The sequence below is a fragment of the Salmo salar genome, chromosome 25 (assembly GCF_965601325.2).
Source record: "Salmo salar chromosome 25, fSalSal1, whole genome shotgun sequence".
In the NCBI taxonomy this organism is placed as follows: Eukaryota; Metazoa; Chordata; class Actinopteri; order Salmoniformes; family Salmonidae; genus Salmo; species Salmo salar.
In genome coordinates this window covers 5,920,277-5,938,734 of record NC_138315.1, presented here as the reverse complement: position 1 = coordinate 5,938,734, position 18,458 = coordinate 5,920,277, and the positions used below count along the sequence as shown (strand labels likewise).

General features: G+C 39.8%; 1 protein-coding gene across 2 annotated transcripts in view; it reads right to left on the bottom strand.

The window, feature by feature from the left end:
* dnah7 (dynein, axonemal, heavy chain 7) overlaps positions 1 to 18,458 on the bottom strand; it is a 279,868-nt gene that overhangs the window by 208,968 nt on the left and 52,442 nt on the right. For both annotated transcript variants that reach the window (XM_082968848.1, XM_045707381.2), the window contains exon 19: positions 15,422 to 15,608. In XM_082968848.1, coding sequence (XP_082824974.1) covers positions 15,422 to 15,608 — 187 coding nt within the window. The remainder of the gene's footprint in view (positions 1 to 15,421; positions 15,609 to 18,458) is intronic.

Below are 18,458 nucleotides of genomic sequence, written 5' to 3'. Positions count from 1 at the left end.
GGGTGGTGTTTTTAGCTGAAACAGATCTAGAGCGGTGTGTATCCGAATGTTGCCTTTGAAGTCTATGGAGTTATAGTTGCAAAAATATATATAGTATCAAGAGGCTTTTGACAAGCAATCTAATTTTAGTCAGTCTTCCCATTTCAATGTTGGTTTCATGTTTGTAGCATAAATGGTTCAAGAGCAGCGGTGAATCAAAAAAATTTACCATTGAAGCATATGGAGCTTTTATACACATTTAAAAATGGTTATACACTGTGTGCACAATTATTAGGCAAGTTGTATGTTTGAGGATTCATTTTATTATTGAACAACTACAGCGCTCTCGGTCAATCCAAAATGTTAATAAACCTCAAACCTGAATATTTAAGAAAGTAAAAGTGAGGTTTTGGCTTTCTTTGGAGAATATCTATGTGTGCACAATTATTGGGCAACTATTAGTGTGCAGAATTAATATGCAACTAAATGGAAAAAGTTCCCCATCGCACTTGTTTATTTTCATCTGTTAAAGTGAGAATAAAAAACAAACAACTCAAAATGTATAAATAAACATTTCTGACATTTAAAAAAAAATACAAATCAGTGACCAATATAGCCACCCTTCTTTTCAATAACAGTCATAAGCCTTCCATCCATGGAGTCTGTCAGTTTCTTGATCTGTTGACAATCAACTTTTTGTGCAGCAGCAACCACAGCCTCCCAGACACTGGTCAGAGAGGTGTACTGTTTTCCTTCACCGTAAATCGTCCGTTTAAGAAGGGACCACAAGTTCTCAATAGGGTTTAGGTCAGGTGAGGAAGGGGGCCATGTCATTATTCTTTCATCTTTAAGGCCTTTACTGGCTAGCCACGCAGTGGAGTACTTCGATGCATGCGATGGAGCATTGTCCTGCATAAAAATCATGGTCTTCTTGAAAGATACAGAATTTTTCCTGTACCACTGCTTGAAGAAAGTGTCTTCTAAAAACTGGCAGTTGGTTTGGGAGTTGAGTTTGCTGGCGTCTGAGTCGAAGTGGAGCTCCGTGCCCGTTACTGATCCAGCCACGGGCCCATCCATCTGGTCCGTCATGAGTCACTCTCATCTCATCAGTCCATAAAACCTTTGAAAAATATGTCTTCAGATATTTCTTTGCCCAGTCTTGACGTTTCAAGTTATGTGTCTTGTTCAGTGGTGGTCGGGTTTTAGCCTTCCTTACCTTGGCCATGTCTCTGAGCACTGAACACCTTGTACTTCTGGGCACTCCACGTAGGTTGCAGTTCTGGAATATGACAGCACTGGAGGATAATGGGTTCCTGGGAGCTTCACGTTTGATTCTTCTCAAATCTTTGGCAGTTCATTTGCGTCTTTTTTTCTCAACACAGTTCTTGCGACCCTGTTGACTATTTGCAACAAAACGTTTGATGGTTCTGTGATCACGCCCCAATATCTTAGCAATTTCAAGAGTGCTGCATTCCTCTGAAATACTTTTTAACATTTTTGACTTTTCAGAGTCAGTTAAATCAATTTTTTGGCCCATTTTGCCTGAGGAAAAGAAACTGCCTAATAATTATACACACCTTGATATAGGGTGTTGATCTCCTTAGGCCACACCCTCCCTCATTACACAAATACACATCACCTGATAGGCTTAAATCCAATAAGCATTCCAGGTTATACAGCTTGGAGTTGGGAAATATGCATAATAATGATGATATGGTCAAAATACTGACTTGCCTAATAATTGTGCACACAGTATAGTTCAAAAAGTATAAGTGGTTTCAAAAAGCTGTATACAAGCACACTATTCGAGACCAGTCTACATGTTTCATAGTGGTGTTTCTATCTTAAATGGTTGCAAATTAGTAGCAACCAGAATTTTTCCCATTCAAGTCTATCCCCGAAATGCTTTGGGATTCATGCAAATATGGTTGTGTGGTAGTGGTAGTGTGAATAGTACAAGTAGTATCAAAAATGTGTTTTCAAGCAACAGTACCAGTCTGCACGTGTTAAAGTTGTTTTTGTGTTGGTATCTTTAACTGTTCAAGAGCAGTTGTGAATCCAAATGGGATTGAGGCGGTAGGTAGACTAGCGGCTAGAACGTTGGGCCAGTAACTGAAAGGTCACTGATTCGAATACTTGAGCCGACAAGGTGAAAAATCTGTTGATGTGCCATTGACTGAGGCACCTAACCCTAATTTGCTCCAGAGGTGCTGTACTACTATGGCCGACTCTGTAAAACAACACATTTCACTGCACTTACCTGGTGTATGTGACTTAAAAAATTTTTTTTAGGCCCATTTAAAACATTGTTCAAAAAGTATAGATGGTATCAAAAAGCTGTATACAAGCAACCTATCCATACCAGTCAGCAGTTTTAAAGTTTCTAGCTTACACAATTGAAAATAAGTAGCGACCTGAATTTTTCCCATTTAAGTATATGGCCACTGAAACGGCAGATTTTGTCATTGATAAGCACCTAAATTGGAACGCAGTGGATGTACAGTAACATGCTACTGTATACATGACGTCAATGCTGTAAATCGAGAGGATATCATACATGCTTTGATATCATACAAACAAACCACACACCTTTGAGTTCAAATGTGCACCTCACATTTCCATATTTGAAAACTCATGTAATTTACAGTATCAACGTTTAAGATCGCTTTGTTTCATCCACAGTTACAAGGATGACATGTGTTATACCCTGGGTTGTCCTGAACAGAATGAGCCTGTTTGTTGTATTATGAAGAAAATTAGCCGCAGAACACGCGCATGAATGCACTCATGACTCCATTGTATGTGCACCAAAATTAGAATTTGTTTGTCTGAAGTGACTTTTGAAAGCCTAACACTGCACGATTGTATTTATGACTTAGCTAGTCATGTTGGCAATAGAATAAGCTTTCAAATGATGCCCACCTGACCCAGATTGTGATTTATAACTGAACATTTTGGGATAGCGTAAACAACAACAACAGTAATTGTGTGATGGTGGGGATGTTCCAAACAAAAAGACTACACGTGTGCTTGCTTCAGTTCCTCAATGGCAAAGCTATGAGAGGTCAAAATATCACCTTATAGTTGAAAACTCTTTCATAAGTCACGAAAGTGCATTGAAATGACTTAGGAACTGTGCACAGTTGGAGACGTGTGTGGCCACTTATAGACACCAGTTGGATCTCTCACTCAAACCCTTGTAATAGTTTTTTCTTATCTTGTACCTACTCCAAAATGTTCTTATTATGTTACTGAATGTATCCAGAGCATTTTCAGATTTTGTTATCCATATAAGCACATTTCCATGAGTGTAGCACTATTTATTTTTATTTATTTTAAGCACACTGTGGACAAACACTAAATAACCTCAAAACACGGTTAAAACTATCATTTTGATGAGATGGATGGTCAGTCCTTGCATCCATAGCTATGTCTATACATTTGAGAGTGGTTACATTTCTCCTGCCCCACCCCTTTTTACTTAAACGGGGCGGTGATAATGCTTTGTCCTTGTTTCAACTGCTGATTGCCGCTCTAAGAGTCTCCGAATAGGAGTGCTGATATAGGATCAGTTTTGCCTTTTAGATCATAATAAGGATTATATGGACAGGGGGGGACCTGATCTTAGATCAGCACTTCTAGTAAGACGCTTTTTGAATACAAACACTGATGTGTGTGACAATTTGAGTTACCCAGCTACATTGTTTCTTATGTCAGAATATGGCCCTGACTGTGATAGAGCAGTCATTCTTATTCTATTTGCCACACTTCTACGGTATCATATTCACTTAGAGATTAATCATTACTTATGATATGCTTGTGAAATGTAAACTTTAGTGCAAATCTAGCATTGACATTCACAAAAGTCAGTGTGTCTTAAGTTGTTATTCTGCAATTTGTCTCCATCCATATTAATAGCATCCATGTTCTGAGTTTACTCCAATATCCTCATTCAAGCCTCCAGCCAAACATAAAACTAGGATTTTTAAAAGTCTTGAGGCCCACAGTACAATTCAGGTCTGATCTGATCTCAGCTGTCAACTAATTTAACATGTTGGCTCTAGACATCCCTGGAAGGCCTAAAGTCTATCTAATCTTCCAAGGTTAGATGGGGAATGCATGATCACGGCTCTGAGGGATACTACCGTGCTGATATAATACGAAGAGCACAGACAGAGATAATGCAGAGAAACATAACTCATAACTAAACTTGGAGTAATAAAGTATCTTCTTAACGACAGGGAAAAGTTTTAAATGTATCCATTTTACTGATAAGAGAGAGACTAAAGCATTTTGTTGTTGCTATGATCAACTGTGTGCTTTTCCTTTTTCAGGAAAATGTTAATAAAAGTTCTAAACAGACACGTAACACCAAAATGTATATCTATCTCTGTGTGTACTAAATTACAACTAAACCATATACTGTAGACCAACTACCTTAAGTCTTCCCTTCTTCATAAAATGAGAGAGCAAAGTTAATACAGTACAGGGAGTCCTATTGGAACTTGAATTCGACATTCACATTATCGGCTGAAGGCTTTAAAGATTACTCTAGTCTAGCCTTTTTGTAATGTATACAGTAGTTGTACACTACAGAGCAATTCCCACAGAGATACTATTAATTGAGTTCTAAATGTAAATCTATGGCAATTCCTATCCATGTGAATGGAAAAAAATAGGCATAGAAGAGTACGTGTTGTATTTGATCTAGTATCGCACATTGTTCTAAGGGTTGCACTGGAAAAGTCTAAGTTCTTGAAGTAGGGAGGGGAGTTATAATGGAGGATGGGGGGGATTTAACCTGATAGGGCTAGGGGGCAGTATTGACACGGCCGGATAAAAAACGTACCCGATTTAATCTGGTTACTACTCCTGCCCAGTAACTAGAATATGCATATAATTATTGGCTTTGTATAGAAAACACCCTAAAGTTTCTAAAACTGTTTAAATGGTGTCTGAGTATAACAGAACTCATATGGCAGGCCAAAACCTGAGAAGATTCCATGCAGGAAGTGGCCTGTCTGACAAGTTGTTGTTTATCTTGGCTCTTTTTATTGAAGTCTGAGGATCTTTGCTATAACGTGACACTTCCTACGGCTCCCATAGGCTCTCAGAGCCCGGGAAAAAGCTGAACGATATCGAGGCAGCCTCTGGCTTTAACACACTATCGCGTTTGGCAAGTGGCCGATTCGAGTTCCAAGGCGCTTAGTCGCGTGCCCGAGTCGACCCCATGCTTTATTTTCTTTCGTCTGTTTACCTAAACGCAGATTCCCGGTCGGAATATTATCGCTTTTTTATGAGAAAAATTGCATAAAAATTGATTTTAAACAGCGGTTGACATGCTTCGAAGTACGGTAATGGAATATTTAGAAAAAAAATTCACGAATTGCGCCATGCTCGTCACCCTTATTTACCATTTCGGATAGTGTCTTGAACGCACGAACAAAACGCCGCTATTTGGATATAACAATGGATTATTTGGGACCAAACCAACATTTGTTATTGAAATAGAAGTCCTGGGAGTGCATTCTGACGAAGACAGCAAAGGTAATAACAGCAAAGGTAATAACATTTTTCTTATAGTAAATCTGACTTTGGTGAGTGCTAAACTTGCTGGGTGTCTAAATAGCTAGCCCTGTGATGCCGGGCTATCTACTGAGAATATTGCAAAATGTCCTTTCACCGAAAAGCTATTTTAAAATTGGACATAGAGTGCATAGAGGAGTTCTGTATCTATAATTATTAAAATAATTGTTATGCTTTTTGTGAACGTTTATCGTGAGTAATTTAGTAAATTCACCGGCAGTGTTCGGTGGGAATGCTAGTCACATGCTAGTCACATGCTAATGTAAAAAGCTGGTTTTTGATATAAATATGAACTTGATTGAACAAAACATGCATGTATTGTATAACATAATGTCCTAGGGTTGTCATCTGATGAAGATCATCAAAGGTTAGTGCTGCATTTAGCTGTGGTTTGGGTTTATGTGACATTATATGCTAGCTTGAAAAATGGGTGTCTGATTATTTCTGGCTGGGTACTCTGCTGACATAATCTAATGTTTTGCTTTCGTTGTAAAGCCTTTTTGAAATCGGACAGTGTGGTTAGATTAACGAGAGTCTTGTCGTTAAAATGGTAAAATAGTCATATGTTTGAAAAATTGAAGTTTTTGCATTTTTGAGGTATTTGAATAACGCCCCACGGGATTACACTGGCTGTTGAGTAGGTGGGACGATAGCGTCCCACCTAGCCCATAGAGGTTAAAAACATGCTTTTATTATTTTATCCTCTCTTTCTGCCCTCCCACAAAGTATAGAACCCACACAGCATCTAGTAAGAGATAATAATTGCCTTTCTCCTCTTACCCTGATTGCTATTGATTTATAAGTCGCTCTGGATAAGAGCATCTGCTAAATGTCTTAAATGTAAAATGTTAAATGTAAATTTGAGGCAGTGGCTGGAAATTTTATTTTAATGATGTGTCTCATTCCAAAATAAACTTTTTCTGAAGACTGACTCTAAAAGCATGTAATAAAGAAGTGGTAATAAGCACCTCATCTCACAAAGCCTTCTTTAAATCACCTTTTGTAACTGTGAAAATTAATAATTTGATGATCCTACTGCGAGAAAGGGGAGACTGCATTTTCTAAGATTAAATCCCTTTTTTGTTGGATTTTATGGGCGATAGTCTCCCTTCTCAAGATTACATTATTAGCGACATTCCGGCAACTGTAGCCAACTCATGATAACAGGCTAAATCAAATCATCAACCTCATTTGGCAATCAAACTGTGAAATAAAAAGCTGATTTGATGAGTTTGAATTGGGTGATTGTAGCATTCAGAAAAATGGCAGCTCTCACATCAGACTCCGTTTTCTTCCACATCTCTTGATATAATACAAGATAATGAAGGGGACATTTCTATTCAGTCTGCGAACAGAAAGGCTTTGTGAGGAGTGAGACACTGAATGGGTCCTCTCCTGAGTGTAAGCACATTTTCTTTAATCTATGTTCGTTTCTCTGAAAATCCCCCTTCCCTCTGTACACATAGCAATAAGCATGCCCCACCCACCTCAGGATTCTTCCCTTTCCAGTCATTATTTCCCTGTTTTTGTGGGGTGGAAATTAACTTAAGCTGCCACATACAGTAATTGTCACTGGATCTATTTATGAAAAGCAACGCGCACTCCAACTGTTGCTTGTACAACGCGCATGTTCCTATTGTTTTTACGATCCCGCAAACATCTGTTAAGACCGTGTGACATGCCAGTCCCCTTCAAAATGTCAACAATGGAACGTGGTTTTTGATTTGCATCTATTTCAAAGGCGACGCCTGGACAGGGATTAAACGCACCAAGGTAATATTTATGGATGACATTGCCATAATGTATGTTTAATGTGTCATTGTAGTCTTTATTGGCCAAACAGATGAAATCCTTCAGCATGGGAGTTGAATTGACACGACCAACAGTATAGTACAATAAGAGTGGCACTGCAGTACCTTAACTAAAAACATTGTCATTTATAACCTTGTCCCCCACACAGACACAGGCACACAGTACCCCACCCCTCTCCTCCACCTCCTCATCAACCTCCTCAATTTACACCTCCATTCCTCCATGCACAACTCCGTTGTGCTGCTCTAATTACAAGTGTGTGGTGTCAAAGCATTTTACCTTGAGAAGGAAGGAGAAGGAGGGGGGACGGAAGGAGGGGACTTCACAGACAGACACAGACACACTCTTTCCCTCTGCTTGGCATACCTGACAGCTCAATCATGACTTATTTTAGTTCAGGACATGACCCCACCCCCGCCCCTAACTGGGAGAAAAACTGACTGTGAAAAAACATAAGAAAACATGAACAATTTTCACTCCCATCTGCATTTGAGGACAAGCTGACAAATTAATTGACACATTAAAGTGGAGAGTAAATAATGACTTGCGGGATGAGGCTGGTGTGAGCTTCACGGATCTGGAGCGCACCCCTGTGGTTGAAGATAAAAATAAATCACATAAACACACACACACACACACACACACACACACACACACACACACACACACAAGAAAAAATGCTCCAAAATGCTTTGTGTGACCACCCACCAATGTGGCTGTGAAGAATAGACATTCTACCAGCCAATGCCAAAATCTACAGTAACAGCATTTGGCTAGTGTTAATTTCCTACCTCACTACCATGTACACAATATTCTGGGATGATATAGGAGACAGAGGAGAATGCGATCATTGCACAAGTGTGTGTCAATTTTTTTTTATACAGTTTAAAGATGTCATTAATTTGAAATGTTTACAAAGTACCTCAAGCCGCTTCCAAAAATTAACAACAAAATGTCGTAGATAAGGGTTTTGATCTTGCATACATTGTAAACAATTTGTGTGTTGGCATATTCTATAGAAGAGTGTTAGTATTAAGAAAAGGATACCAACCTGTTTTATAAAAATATTCTCCACCTAATGTTATATGCAAGAGAATTTGACAAAAACAATCATGAATATGAGTGAAATTCATCATGATCAGTACAGTAGAATGTGAGATTGTAATGGGGTGGTACCTTAGAAAGATGCAGGTTGGATAGAGTAAATATCATGCAAAAACAACAACACTAGGGTATACAACAAAACACAAAAATAGGCCATGGTTTTAAAATGTTGGCATGTGTTGTTTCAAAGAAGAAAATTATATGAATATTGAACAGAATTCAATTGAATACATACATTCCTACCAAATTGAATACAGAAATTCCATCACACCGCATGGACCCACACATCCCACAAAAATACATTAAGACAGCCTATAGGCCCTCTGTCCCTTTGCAACCTCATTTTCTTTGAGACTCCACCTGGCCCGCTCGCTCTTTCCAGACAAAATCCATAATTTCTATTTGATGGTGCAGTCAGCCGAGTTTCTGGAGGACGCTGGGCTGATATTGATGTGTCTCATTTCGGGTCTGCTGGGGACACCAATTACCCTTTCGAGAGTCTCCAGGGTAGGGCTACTGGTGTACGTGTTTGTGTGTGACCGTCTGTGTGTGTGTGTGACCGTCTGTGTCGTGTGTGTGTGTGTGTGTGTGTGTGTGGGGGAGTGGGTTGGTTCTTCTATCCATGTGGGGACCAAAAGTCTGCATGGATAGTAAAATAAGGAAAATGATCCCTTGTGTGGACAATTACCATGTCCACATGAGGACAAAGCTTAGGGGTTAGGTTAGGGTTAAAAAATAATCATTTGATTAGCTGCTGAACAGCTAATCAAATGGCTACCCGGATATTTGCATTGACACCCCCCCTTACCCTCCCTTTCTTTTTTACGCTGCTGCTATTCGCTCTTTATTATCTATGCATAGTCATTATACCCCTACCTACATATACAGTACCAGTCAAAAGTTTGGACACACCTACACATTCCAGGGTTGTTCTTTATTTTTACTATTTTCTACTTTGTAGAATAATAGTGAAGACATCAAAACTATGAAATAACACATATGGAATCATATAGTAACTAAAAAAGTATTTAAACAAATCAAAATATATTTTATATTTGAGATTCTTCAAAGTAGCCACCCTTTGCCTTGATGACAGCTTTGCACACTATTGGCATTCTCTCAACCAGCTTCATGAGGTAGTCACCTGGAATGCATTTCAATTAACAGGTGTGCCTTGTTAAAAGTTAATTTGTGGAATTTCTTTCCATCTTCTCTAGGGTATGTGGGACAAAATCGTCCCGCCTACTCAACAGCCAGTGTAATCCCGTGGCGTGTTATTCAAATACCTTAGAAATGCTAAAACTTCAATTTCTCAAACATATGACTATTTTACACCATTTTAAAGACAAGACTCTCGTTAATCTAACCACACTGTCCGATTTCAAAAAGGCTTTACAACGAAAGCAAAACATTAGATTATGTCAGCAGAGTACCCAGCCAGAAATAATCAGACACCCATTTTTCAAGCTAGCATATAATGTCACATAAACCCAAACCACAGATAAATGCAGCACTAACCTTTGATGATCATCAGATGACACTTCTAGGACATTATGTTATACAATACATGCATGTTTTGTTCAATCAAGTTCATATTTATATCAAAAACCAGCTTTTTACATTAGCATGTGACGTTCAGAACTAGCATACCCACCGCAAACTTCCGGTGAATTTACTAAATTACTCACGATAAACGTTCACAAAAAACATAACAATTATTTTAAGAATTATAGATACAGAACTCCTTTATGCAATCGCTATGTCCGATTTTAAAATAGCTTTTCGGCAAAAGCACATTTTGCAATATTCTGAGTAGATAGCCCAGCCATCACGGGCTAGCTAATTTGACACCCACCAAGTTTGGCCCTCACCAAACTCCGATTTACTATTAGAAAAATTTGATTACCTTTGCTGTTCTTCGTCAGAATGCACTCCCAGGACTTCTACTTCAATAACAAATGTTGGTTTGGTTCAAAATAATCCATAGTTATGTTCAAATATCCTCTGTTTTGTTCATGCGTTCAAGACACTATCAGAAGGGTGACGAAGGGTGAGGCGCCCGACGCGTTTCGTGACAAAAAAATTCTAAATATTCCATTACCGTACTTCGAAGCATGTCAACCGCTGTTTAAAATCAATTTTTATGCGATTTTTCTCGTAAAAAAGTGATAATATTCAGACCGGGAAACCCTGTTTACGTTCAAAGACAGAGAAAATAAAAACATGGTGTCGCCTCGTGTACGCGCCTCAGTCTCATTGTTCTCTGATCGACCATTATCCAAATGCGCTACTGTTTTTCAGCCAGGGCCTGCAAAGACATCATTCAGCGTTTTGCCGCCTTCTGAGAGCCTATGGGAGCCGTAGGTAGTGTCACGTTAACGGCAGAGATCCTCAGTTTTCAATAAAGAGAGTGTAGAAGCCCAAGAAATGGTCAGAGAGGGCGCTTCCTGTAAGGAATCTTCTCAGGTTTTTGCCTGCCATATGAGTTCTGTTATATTCACAGACACCATTCAAACAGTTTTAGAAACTTTAGGGTGTTTTCTATCCAAAGCCAATAATTATATGCATATTCTAGTTTCTGGGCAGTAGTAATAACCAGATTAAATCGGGTACGTTTTTTATCCGGCCGTGCAAATACTGCCCTCTACCCTAGAGAGGTTAATGCGTTTGAGCCAATCAGTTGTGTTTTGACAAGGTAGGGGTGGTATACAGAAGATAACCCTATTTGGTAAAAGACCAAGTCCAAATTATGGTAAGAACAGCTCAAATAAGGAAAGATAAATGACAGTACATGATTACTTTAGGACACTTTGAAAGTTTCTTAAAGTGCAGTCGCAAAAACCATCAAGCTCTATGAAACTGGCTCTCATGAAGACCGCCACAGGAAAGGAAGACCCAGAGTTACTTCTGCTGCAGAGAAATAAGTTCATTAGAGTTACCAGCCTTAGAAATTGCAGCCCAAATAAATGCTTTGAAGAGTAACAGACATATCTCAACATCAACTGTTCAGAGGAGACTGCATGAATCAGGCCTTCATGGTCAAATTGCTGCAAAATAACCACTACTAAAGGACACCAATAAGCAGAAGAGACTTGCTTGGGCCAAGAAACATGACTAACACGAGCAATGGCCATCTGTCGTTTGGTCTGATGAGTACAAATTTGAGATTTTTGGTTCCAACCGCTGTGTCTTTGTGAGACGCAGAGTAGGTAACCGGATGATCTCCACATGTGTAGCTACCACCATGAAGCATGGGGGAGGTGGTGTGGAGGTGCTTTAATGGTAATTCAAGGCATACTTAACCAGCATGGCTACCCACATCCTTCTACAGCGATACGCCATCCAGCTGGTTTGCGCTTAGTGGGACCATCATTTGTTTTTCAACATGACAATGACCCAACACACCTCAGGGCTGTGTAAGGGCTATTTGAACAAGAAGGAGCGTGATAGAGTGCTGCATCAGATGACCTGGCATCCACAATCACCCGACATCAACCCAATTGAGATGGTTTGGGATGAGTTGGACCACAGAGTGAAGGAAAAGCAGCCAACAAGTGCTCAGCATTTGTGGGAACTCCTTCAAGACAGTTGGAAAAGCATTCCAGGTGAAGCTGGTTGAGAAAATGCCACGAAACTTCGTCAGTCGGTGATTGTCAAGCAAATAACTGTCGATCTCACATTAATTGACTGTTAATTAACATAAACACATTTAGCATCTTCTGGCTTCCACACAGAGCCTACAAGCCAATGATGCTGACCCTTGGGAACATCTACATTTGAAAAAGCCTAATAAATGTAATATAGCCTACACCTTCACAATAAATCCCTTATTTATTTTAGACAAGTCTAAAGAAGCATGAAATGAAAAAAATGTAGTCTATTTCAGAACAAAATAGCATACTCCGAGTTGTCTTTATGTAAGGCCCTGATCTGGCTATGCCAAATGGCTGTGTGCTATACTAGTTCATTCAGCAGACAAGATTTGCTTAGAATTCCGTGGCATTATTTTGTAGTATGAAGAATACAATTGAACAAAGCTGAATAAAATAGAAGGGATATTTTCTCTAAACGATTTGAGGGAGTGTGCACATGCGGCTATTCTGTGTTGGGAGGTTAACAAAGAAAAAGGTACTCCTATATGCATAATTTAGAGTTCTTAATGTAACTTCAGTTGTTCTACATTGGGCTTTATGTTTTGATTTTTAATACATTGTAAGGCTGCATGATGCAACTCTAATGACGATTTCAAAAAAGTCGCTTCAAAGGCATGAGCTCTGCTTTGTTTTTTGTGCAGGCTGTACACACTACATCAGTCACTCATTCACAATTTGACAAGCACTTGATAATGCCTAGAATTTCATGGCGGCATCCCCTTTGTGTGGGCCAGTGGCTGTTGTGCCCTTCTCCCTGAGTGCTGCGCACTCCATCAAGTGATCAGGTCTTTCTCACAGGCTACAAATGAAGACAGACACATCGGAGAAGCAACTCCCCACATCCTTATCCAATTCTGAGGTGCATATTGAAGATATTGGAAGAACTGTCCACCTTTACTTTTCGTCAGCAATCAAGATGAGTAGGCCTAACAAACAGCAAAAGCACTAGCCTTTGTCAATCTACTATCCCCCATGGTACAAAGGTTGACCTATTATTTTCATAGTCTGGGACAGTTGAAGGACGTGATAGATCCCAAATTAATAAAACCACTAGCATTAAAAAAACTTTTTTACGCAATGTGGCTAATGGAACAGATCAGAACGTTTAGCTTAATAAGATATTTAGTCACATTATAAGCGCACATAAGCTATAAGCGCGAATGTTCCAATAGAAGAAAACACCATTATCAAAAGTGACTGGAACTGCAATTATGTATGTAATGTTTTTATTATAAAGGTACATTTTTATGGTGAAAATTATCTTCCCCAAACTTCAAAGTCACACGCTGCTTATGTATGCCAGTTAGGCTCTACACCCCTTGTAAAGCGTATCAATTGTCTTATTTTTAAGAAGTTATTTGGTCACTTTAGTTGTAATACTAACCTTTTACATTTTACATTTTAGTCATTTAGCAAACACTCTTATCCAGAGCGACTTACAGTAGTGAATGCATACGTCATACAATTTCATACATTTTTTTTCCTGTGCTGGCCCCCCGTGGGAATCGAACCCACAACCCTGGCATTGCAAACACCATGCTCTACCAACTGAGCTACAGAATAAAAAATATTTAAAAACATGCATCCTGTTTGCAATAAGGCACAAAAGTAAAACTGAAAAAAAATGTGGCAAATAAATGAACTTCATGTCTTGAATACAAAGTGTAATGTTTCGGGCAAATCCAACACAACACATCACAGAGTCACACCATTTTCAAGCATGGTGGTGGCTGCATCATGTTATGGGCATGCTTGTCATCGGCTAGGACTAGGCCGTTTTTTGGGGATAAAAAGAAAAGGACTAGAGCTAAGCACAGGCAAAATCCTAGAGGAAACCCTGGTTCAGTCTGCTTTCCAACAGACACTGGGAGACAAATTCACTTTTCAGCAGGACAATAGCCTAAAACACAAGGCCAAATATACACTGGAGATTTTAGGATAAAATAAAAGGAATAGAGCTAAGCACAAAGTCCTAGAGGAAAACCTAGTTCAGACACTGAGACAAATCCACTTTTCAGCAGGACAATAACCTAAACGCAAGACCAAATATACACTTAAGTTACTTACCGAGCAGACATTGAATGTTCCTGAATGGCCTAGTTACAGTGTTGACTTAAATCGGCATGAAAATCTATGGCAAGACTTGAAAATGTCTGTCTAGCAATGATCAACAACCAACTTGACAGAGCTTGAAGAATTGTAAAAATAATAATATTGTACAATCCAGGTTTGCAAAGCTTTTATAAACTTTGCAAACCTGGATTTACAGTTATAATCGCTGTCAAAGGTGATTCTAACATGTATTGACTCAGGGGGGTTGAATACTTATCTAAATCAAAATATATTAGTGTTTTAAATCACATTTGTCTTCCACTTTGACATCAAAGTATTTTGTGTAGATCGTTGTTAAAAGATGAAAATGAAATCTATTTTAATCCCACTTTGTTACACAAACAATGTGGAAAAAGTCAAGGGATTGGAAAAAATTCTGAAGGCACTATATGCCGATATCATAGCGAGTAAATAGCTGCATGTAATTCAGCAGCTAAGAAGAACATGAAATTGCTAGACTGCCTGTTTGTGTCATGCTTATGTTTGCAATACTGACAACAAAGTTTGTATGAACATGTTGATAATGTATTTTGTGTAAAACATGTAAATAGCTGCATGTAGCCTACTCCCCTCCTTTTTTTATGAAAAATAACATGAAATTGTGCTTATGCTTACTGAAGCATGGAATGCAATAGAACAGTTTTGTGTACAGCATGAAGTTTGTAGGACATTGTGCTTATGATTAATAGCCTATTGAGGGAATGCAATAGTTTATTAAACAGTTTTGTGTACAACATGAAGTTTGTAGGCTACACCAGTGACCAGACAAAGGCGATAAAGGAAGGGGGAGCGGCAGTGGACCACTCAGCACAGCAGCTACATAGGCAGCGGAGTCGACACTCAGCTAATTAAAAAGTAAAATCCTGCACATGCACAGAAATATCCATATTTTTTGCCTGAGCAAATTGATATACAAACACGCTGTATCTGAGGCCGCCATAATAACCAAACTAGCCTCTCATCCATCACATAGATCTAGTTCTTTAGACAGTCAAAAGTCCAAAATAGGTAAACCCACACGCACGTAGGCACAGATCAGGGTACCAAGCGCCCTGAATTCATACGTCGGTAGTCGAAAGTGAGTTACCCGCCTGATATTATGTGCCAACTGGAAAAACACTATAAATTCAATCCCTTAATAACTGATGTATGAGTGTGTGTTTGTTACTACTTACCAGAGAGACTTGCTTCATGGTGTCCCTCCAGGTCTTATCAACGGCAGTGAAGCGGCGTCCCTCCTCTGGCATTTGGGCCATGATATCTGGGGAGCTGAATATGGGCTCTAGGTAGAGCCAGGTGGACTGCACCTTCAGCCACTCGTCCAGGATCTCCTGCAGCAGCAGAAGCTTGCCTTCCCAGTCCCTGGGGATGGATGGATGAATGAATGAATACATCAGGGTCATATTCATTAGGGCACACCGTATCAAAAAAATATTTGGGATTTGAGATCCAATGTTTTATATTTGGTGAAAGTATAGAATGTTACCTTTTATTTGAGGGTATTTTCATGTCTGTTTTACCGTTTAGAAATTAAAGCACTGTATCTAGTCCATTTGAAGGTGTCATAAATACAGTGTGTAAAGGCTCTGGGGGCACGGCTGTTGCATCCAGCAGTGTGTGTGACGTTTGGTGTGGTGTTCTTTGTTGTTTTTACACTTTGTTTGTAAACCATCTGTCAACGATTGCTTTACAGCAGCAGGGTGTTACAGGGAAGTGGGGCCGGCCGGGTTCACACTGGTCAGAGCGGAACGTGACCTGACCATCACAGGGAAACATCACGGAGGGGGCGCCTGCCTGCTTGTCAGGGACCAGTGGTGTAAATCGATCCTGGTAAGAGAGAGACTCTGTACCCCTGACATTGAACTCCTTTTTGTGTCACTGCAACCCTACTATCTGCCCCGTGAGTTCCCCCAATTGTTTGTTACCGTTGTGTACATTCAACGAAAAGCTAATATAACAAAAGGCATCAGATATTGTGTCACAGAACACTGGAATTCCTTTTCCCCGACGCACACAAATTTATTTTAGGGTATTTTAACTGCACTTTGCACAAGGTCCCGTGCACATACCACCAGTATGTGAAATGTCACGCTACGAAAAATAAGAATCTTGATTTGTGCTATGAGACAATACCAAATGATTTCTCTGCCACCACCAAACCTTCCTGGGAACATCAGACCACAATGTTGTCTACCTCCAGCCAACCTACTGTCAGCTCCTGGAGAGGGAGAAACCTACAGTTAAAACTGTCCAGATCTGGAACGACAATAGTATCACTCGTCTCCAAGGGTGTTTTGACTGTACTATGTGGGAGGTATTTGAGGACAGCAGCTCTGATCTATTTTTTTTTTTTTAAGGGGGCGGATCACCTTTAATATTGCGGATAGATTGTTGCTTCCATCAATGTAATTGTCTGCTATATTTTCCAATCCCTCATATATTTTGGGGGTAAATATATCTATATACACACACATACCCATATACACTACTGTTCAAAAGTTTGGGGTCATTTAGAAATGTCCTTGATTGTGAAAGAAAATCTACTTTTTTGTCCATTAAAATAACATCAAATTGATCAGAAATACAGTGTAGACATTGTTAATGTTGTAAATGACTATTGTAGCTGGAAATGGCATATCTATATAGGCATACAGAGGCCCATTATGAGCAACCATCACTCCTGTGTTCTAATGGCACGTTGTGTTAGCTAATCCAAGTTTATCATTTTGAAAGGCTAATTGATCATTAGGAAACCATTTTGCAATTATGTTAGCACAGCAGAAAACTGTAGTGCTGATTAAGGAAGCAATAAAACTGGCCTCCTTATGACTAGCTGAGTATCTGGAGCATCAGCATTTGTGGGTTCGATTATAGGCTCAAAATGGCCAGAAACAAAGAACTTTCTTCTGAAACTCATCAGTCTATTCTTGTTCTGAGAAATGAAGGCTATTCCATGCGAGAAATTGCCAAGAAACTGAAGATCTCGTACAACGCTGTGTCCTACTCCCTTCACAGAACAGCGCACACTGTCTCTAACCAGAATAGAAAGAGGAGTGGGAGGCCCCGGTGCACAACGGAGCAAGAGGACAAGTACATTAGAGTGTCTAGTTTGAGAAACAGACGCCTCACAAGTCCCCAGCTGGCAGCTTCAATTAATACTACCCGCAAAACACCAGTCTCAACGTCAACAGTGAAGAGTAGACTCCGGGATGCTGGCTTTCTAGGCAGAGTTGAAAAGAAAAGGCCATATCTCTGTCCAGTGTCTGTGTTCTTTTGCCCATCTTTTCATTTTATTGGCAAGTCTGACATATAGCTTTTTCTTTGCAATTCTGCCTGGAAGGCCAGCATCCCGGGGTCGCCTCTTCACTGTTGACGTTGAGACTGGTGTTTTGCGGGTACTATTTAATGAAGCTGCCAGTTGAGGACTTGTGACATATACAGTTGAAGTCGGAAGTTTACATACAGTGAGGGAAAGAAGTATTTAATCCCCTGCTGATTTTGTACGTTTGCCCACTGACAAAGAAATGATCAGTCTATAATTTTAAATGGTAGGTTTATTTGAACAGTGAGACAGAATAACAACAAAAAAATCCAGAAAAACGCATGTCAAAAATGTTATAAATTGATATGCATTTTAAATGAGGGAAATAAGTATTCGACCCCTCTGCAAAACATGACTTAGTACTTGGTGGCAAAACCCTTGTTGGCAATCACAGAGGTCAGACGTTTCTTGTAGTTGGCCACCAGGTTTGCACACATCTCAGGAGGGATTTTGTCCCACTCCTCTTTGCAGATCTTCTCCAAGTCATTAAGGTTTCGAGGCTGACGTTTGGCAACTCGAACCTTCAGCTCCCTCCACATATCTTCTATGGGATTAAGGTCTGGAGACTGGCTAGGCCACTCCAGGACCTTAATGTGCTTCTTCTTGAGCCACTCCTTTGTTGCCTTGGCCGTGTGTTTTGGGTCATTGTCATGCTGGAATACCCATCCACGACCCATTTTCAATGCCCTGGCTGAGGGAAGGAGGTTCTCACCCAAGATTTGACGGTACATGGCCCCGTCCATCGTCCTTTTGATGCGGTGAAGTTGTCCTGTCCCCTTAGCAGAAAAACACCCCCAAAGCATAATGTTTCCACCTCCATGTTTGACGGTGGGGATGGTGTTCTTGGGGTCATAGGCAGCGTTCCTCCTCCTCCAAACACGGCGAGTTGA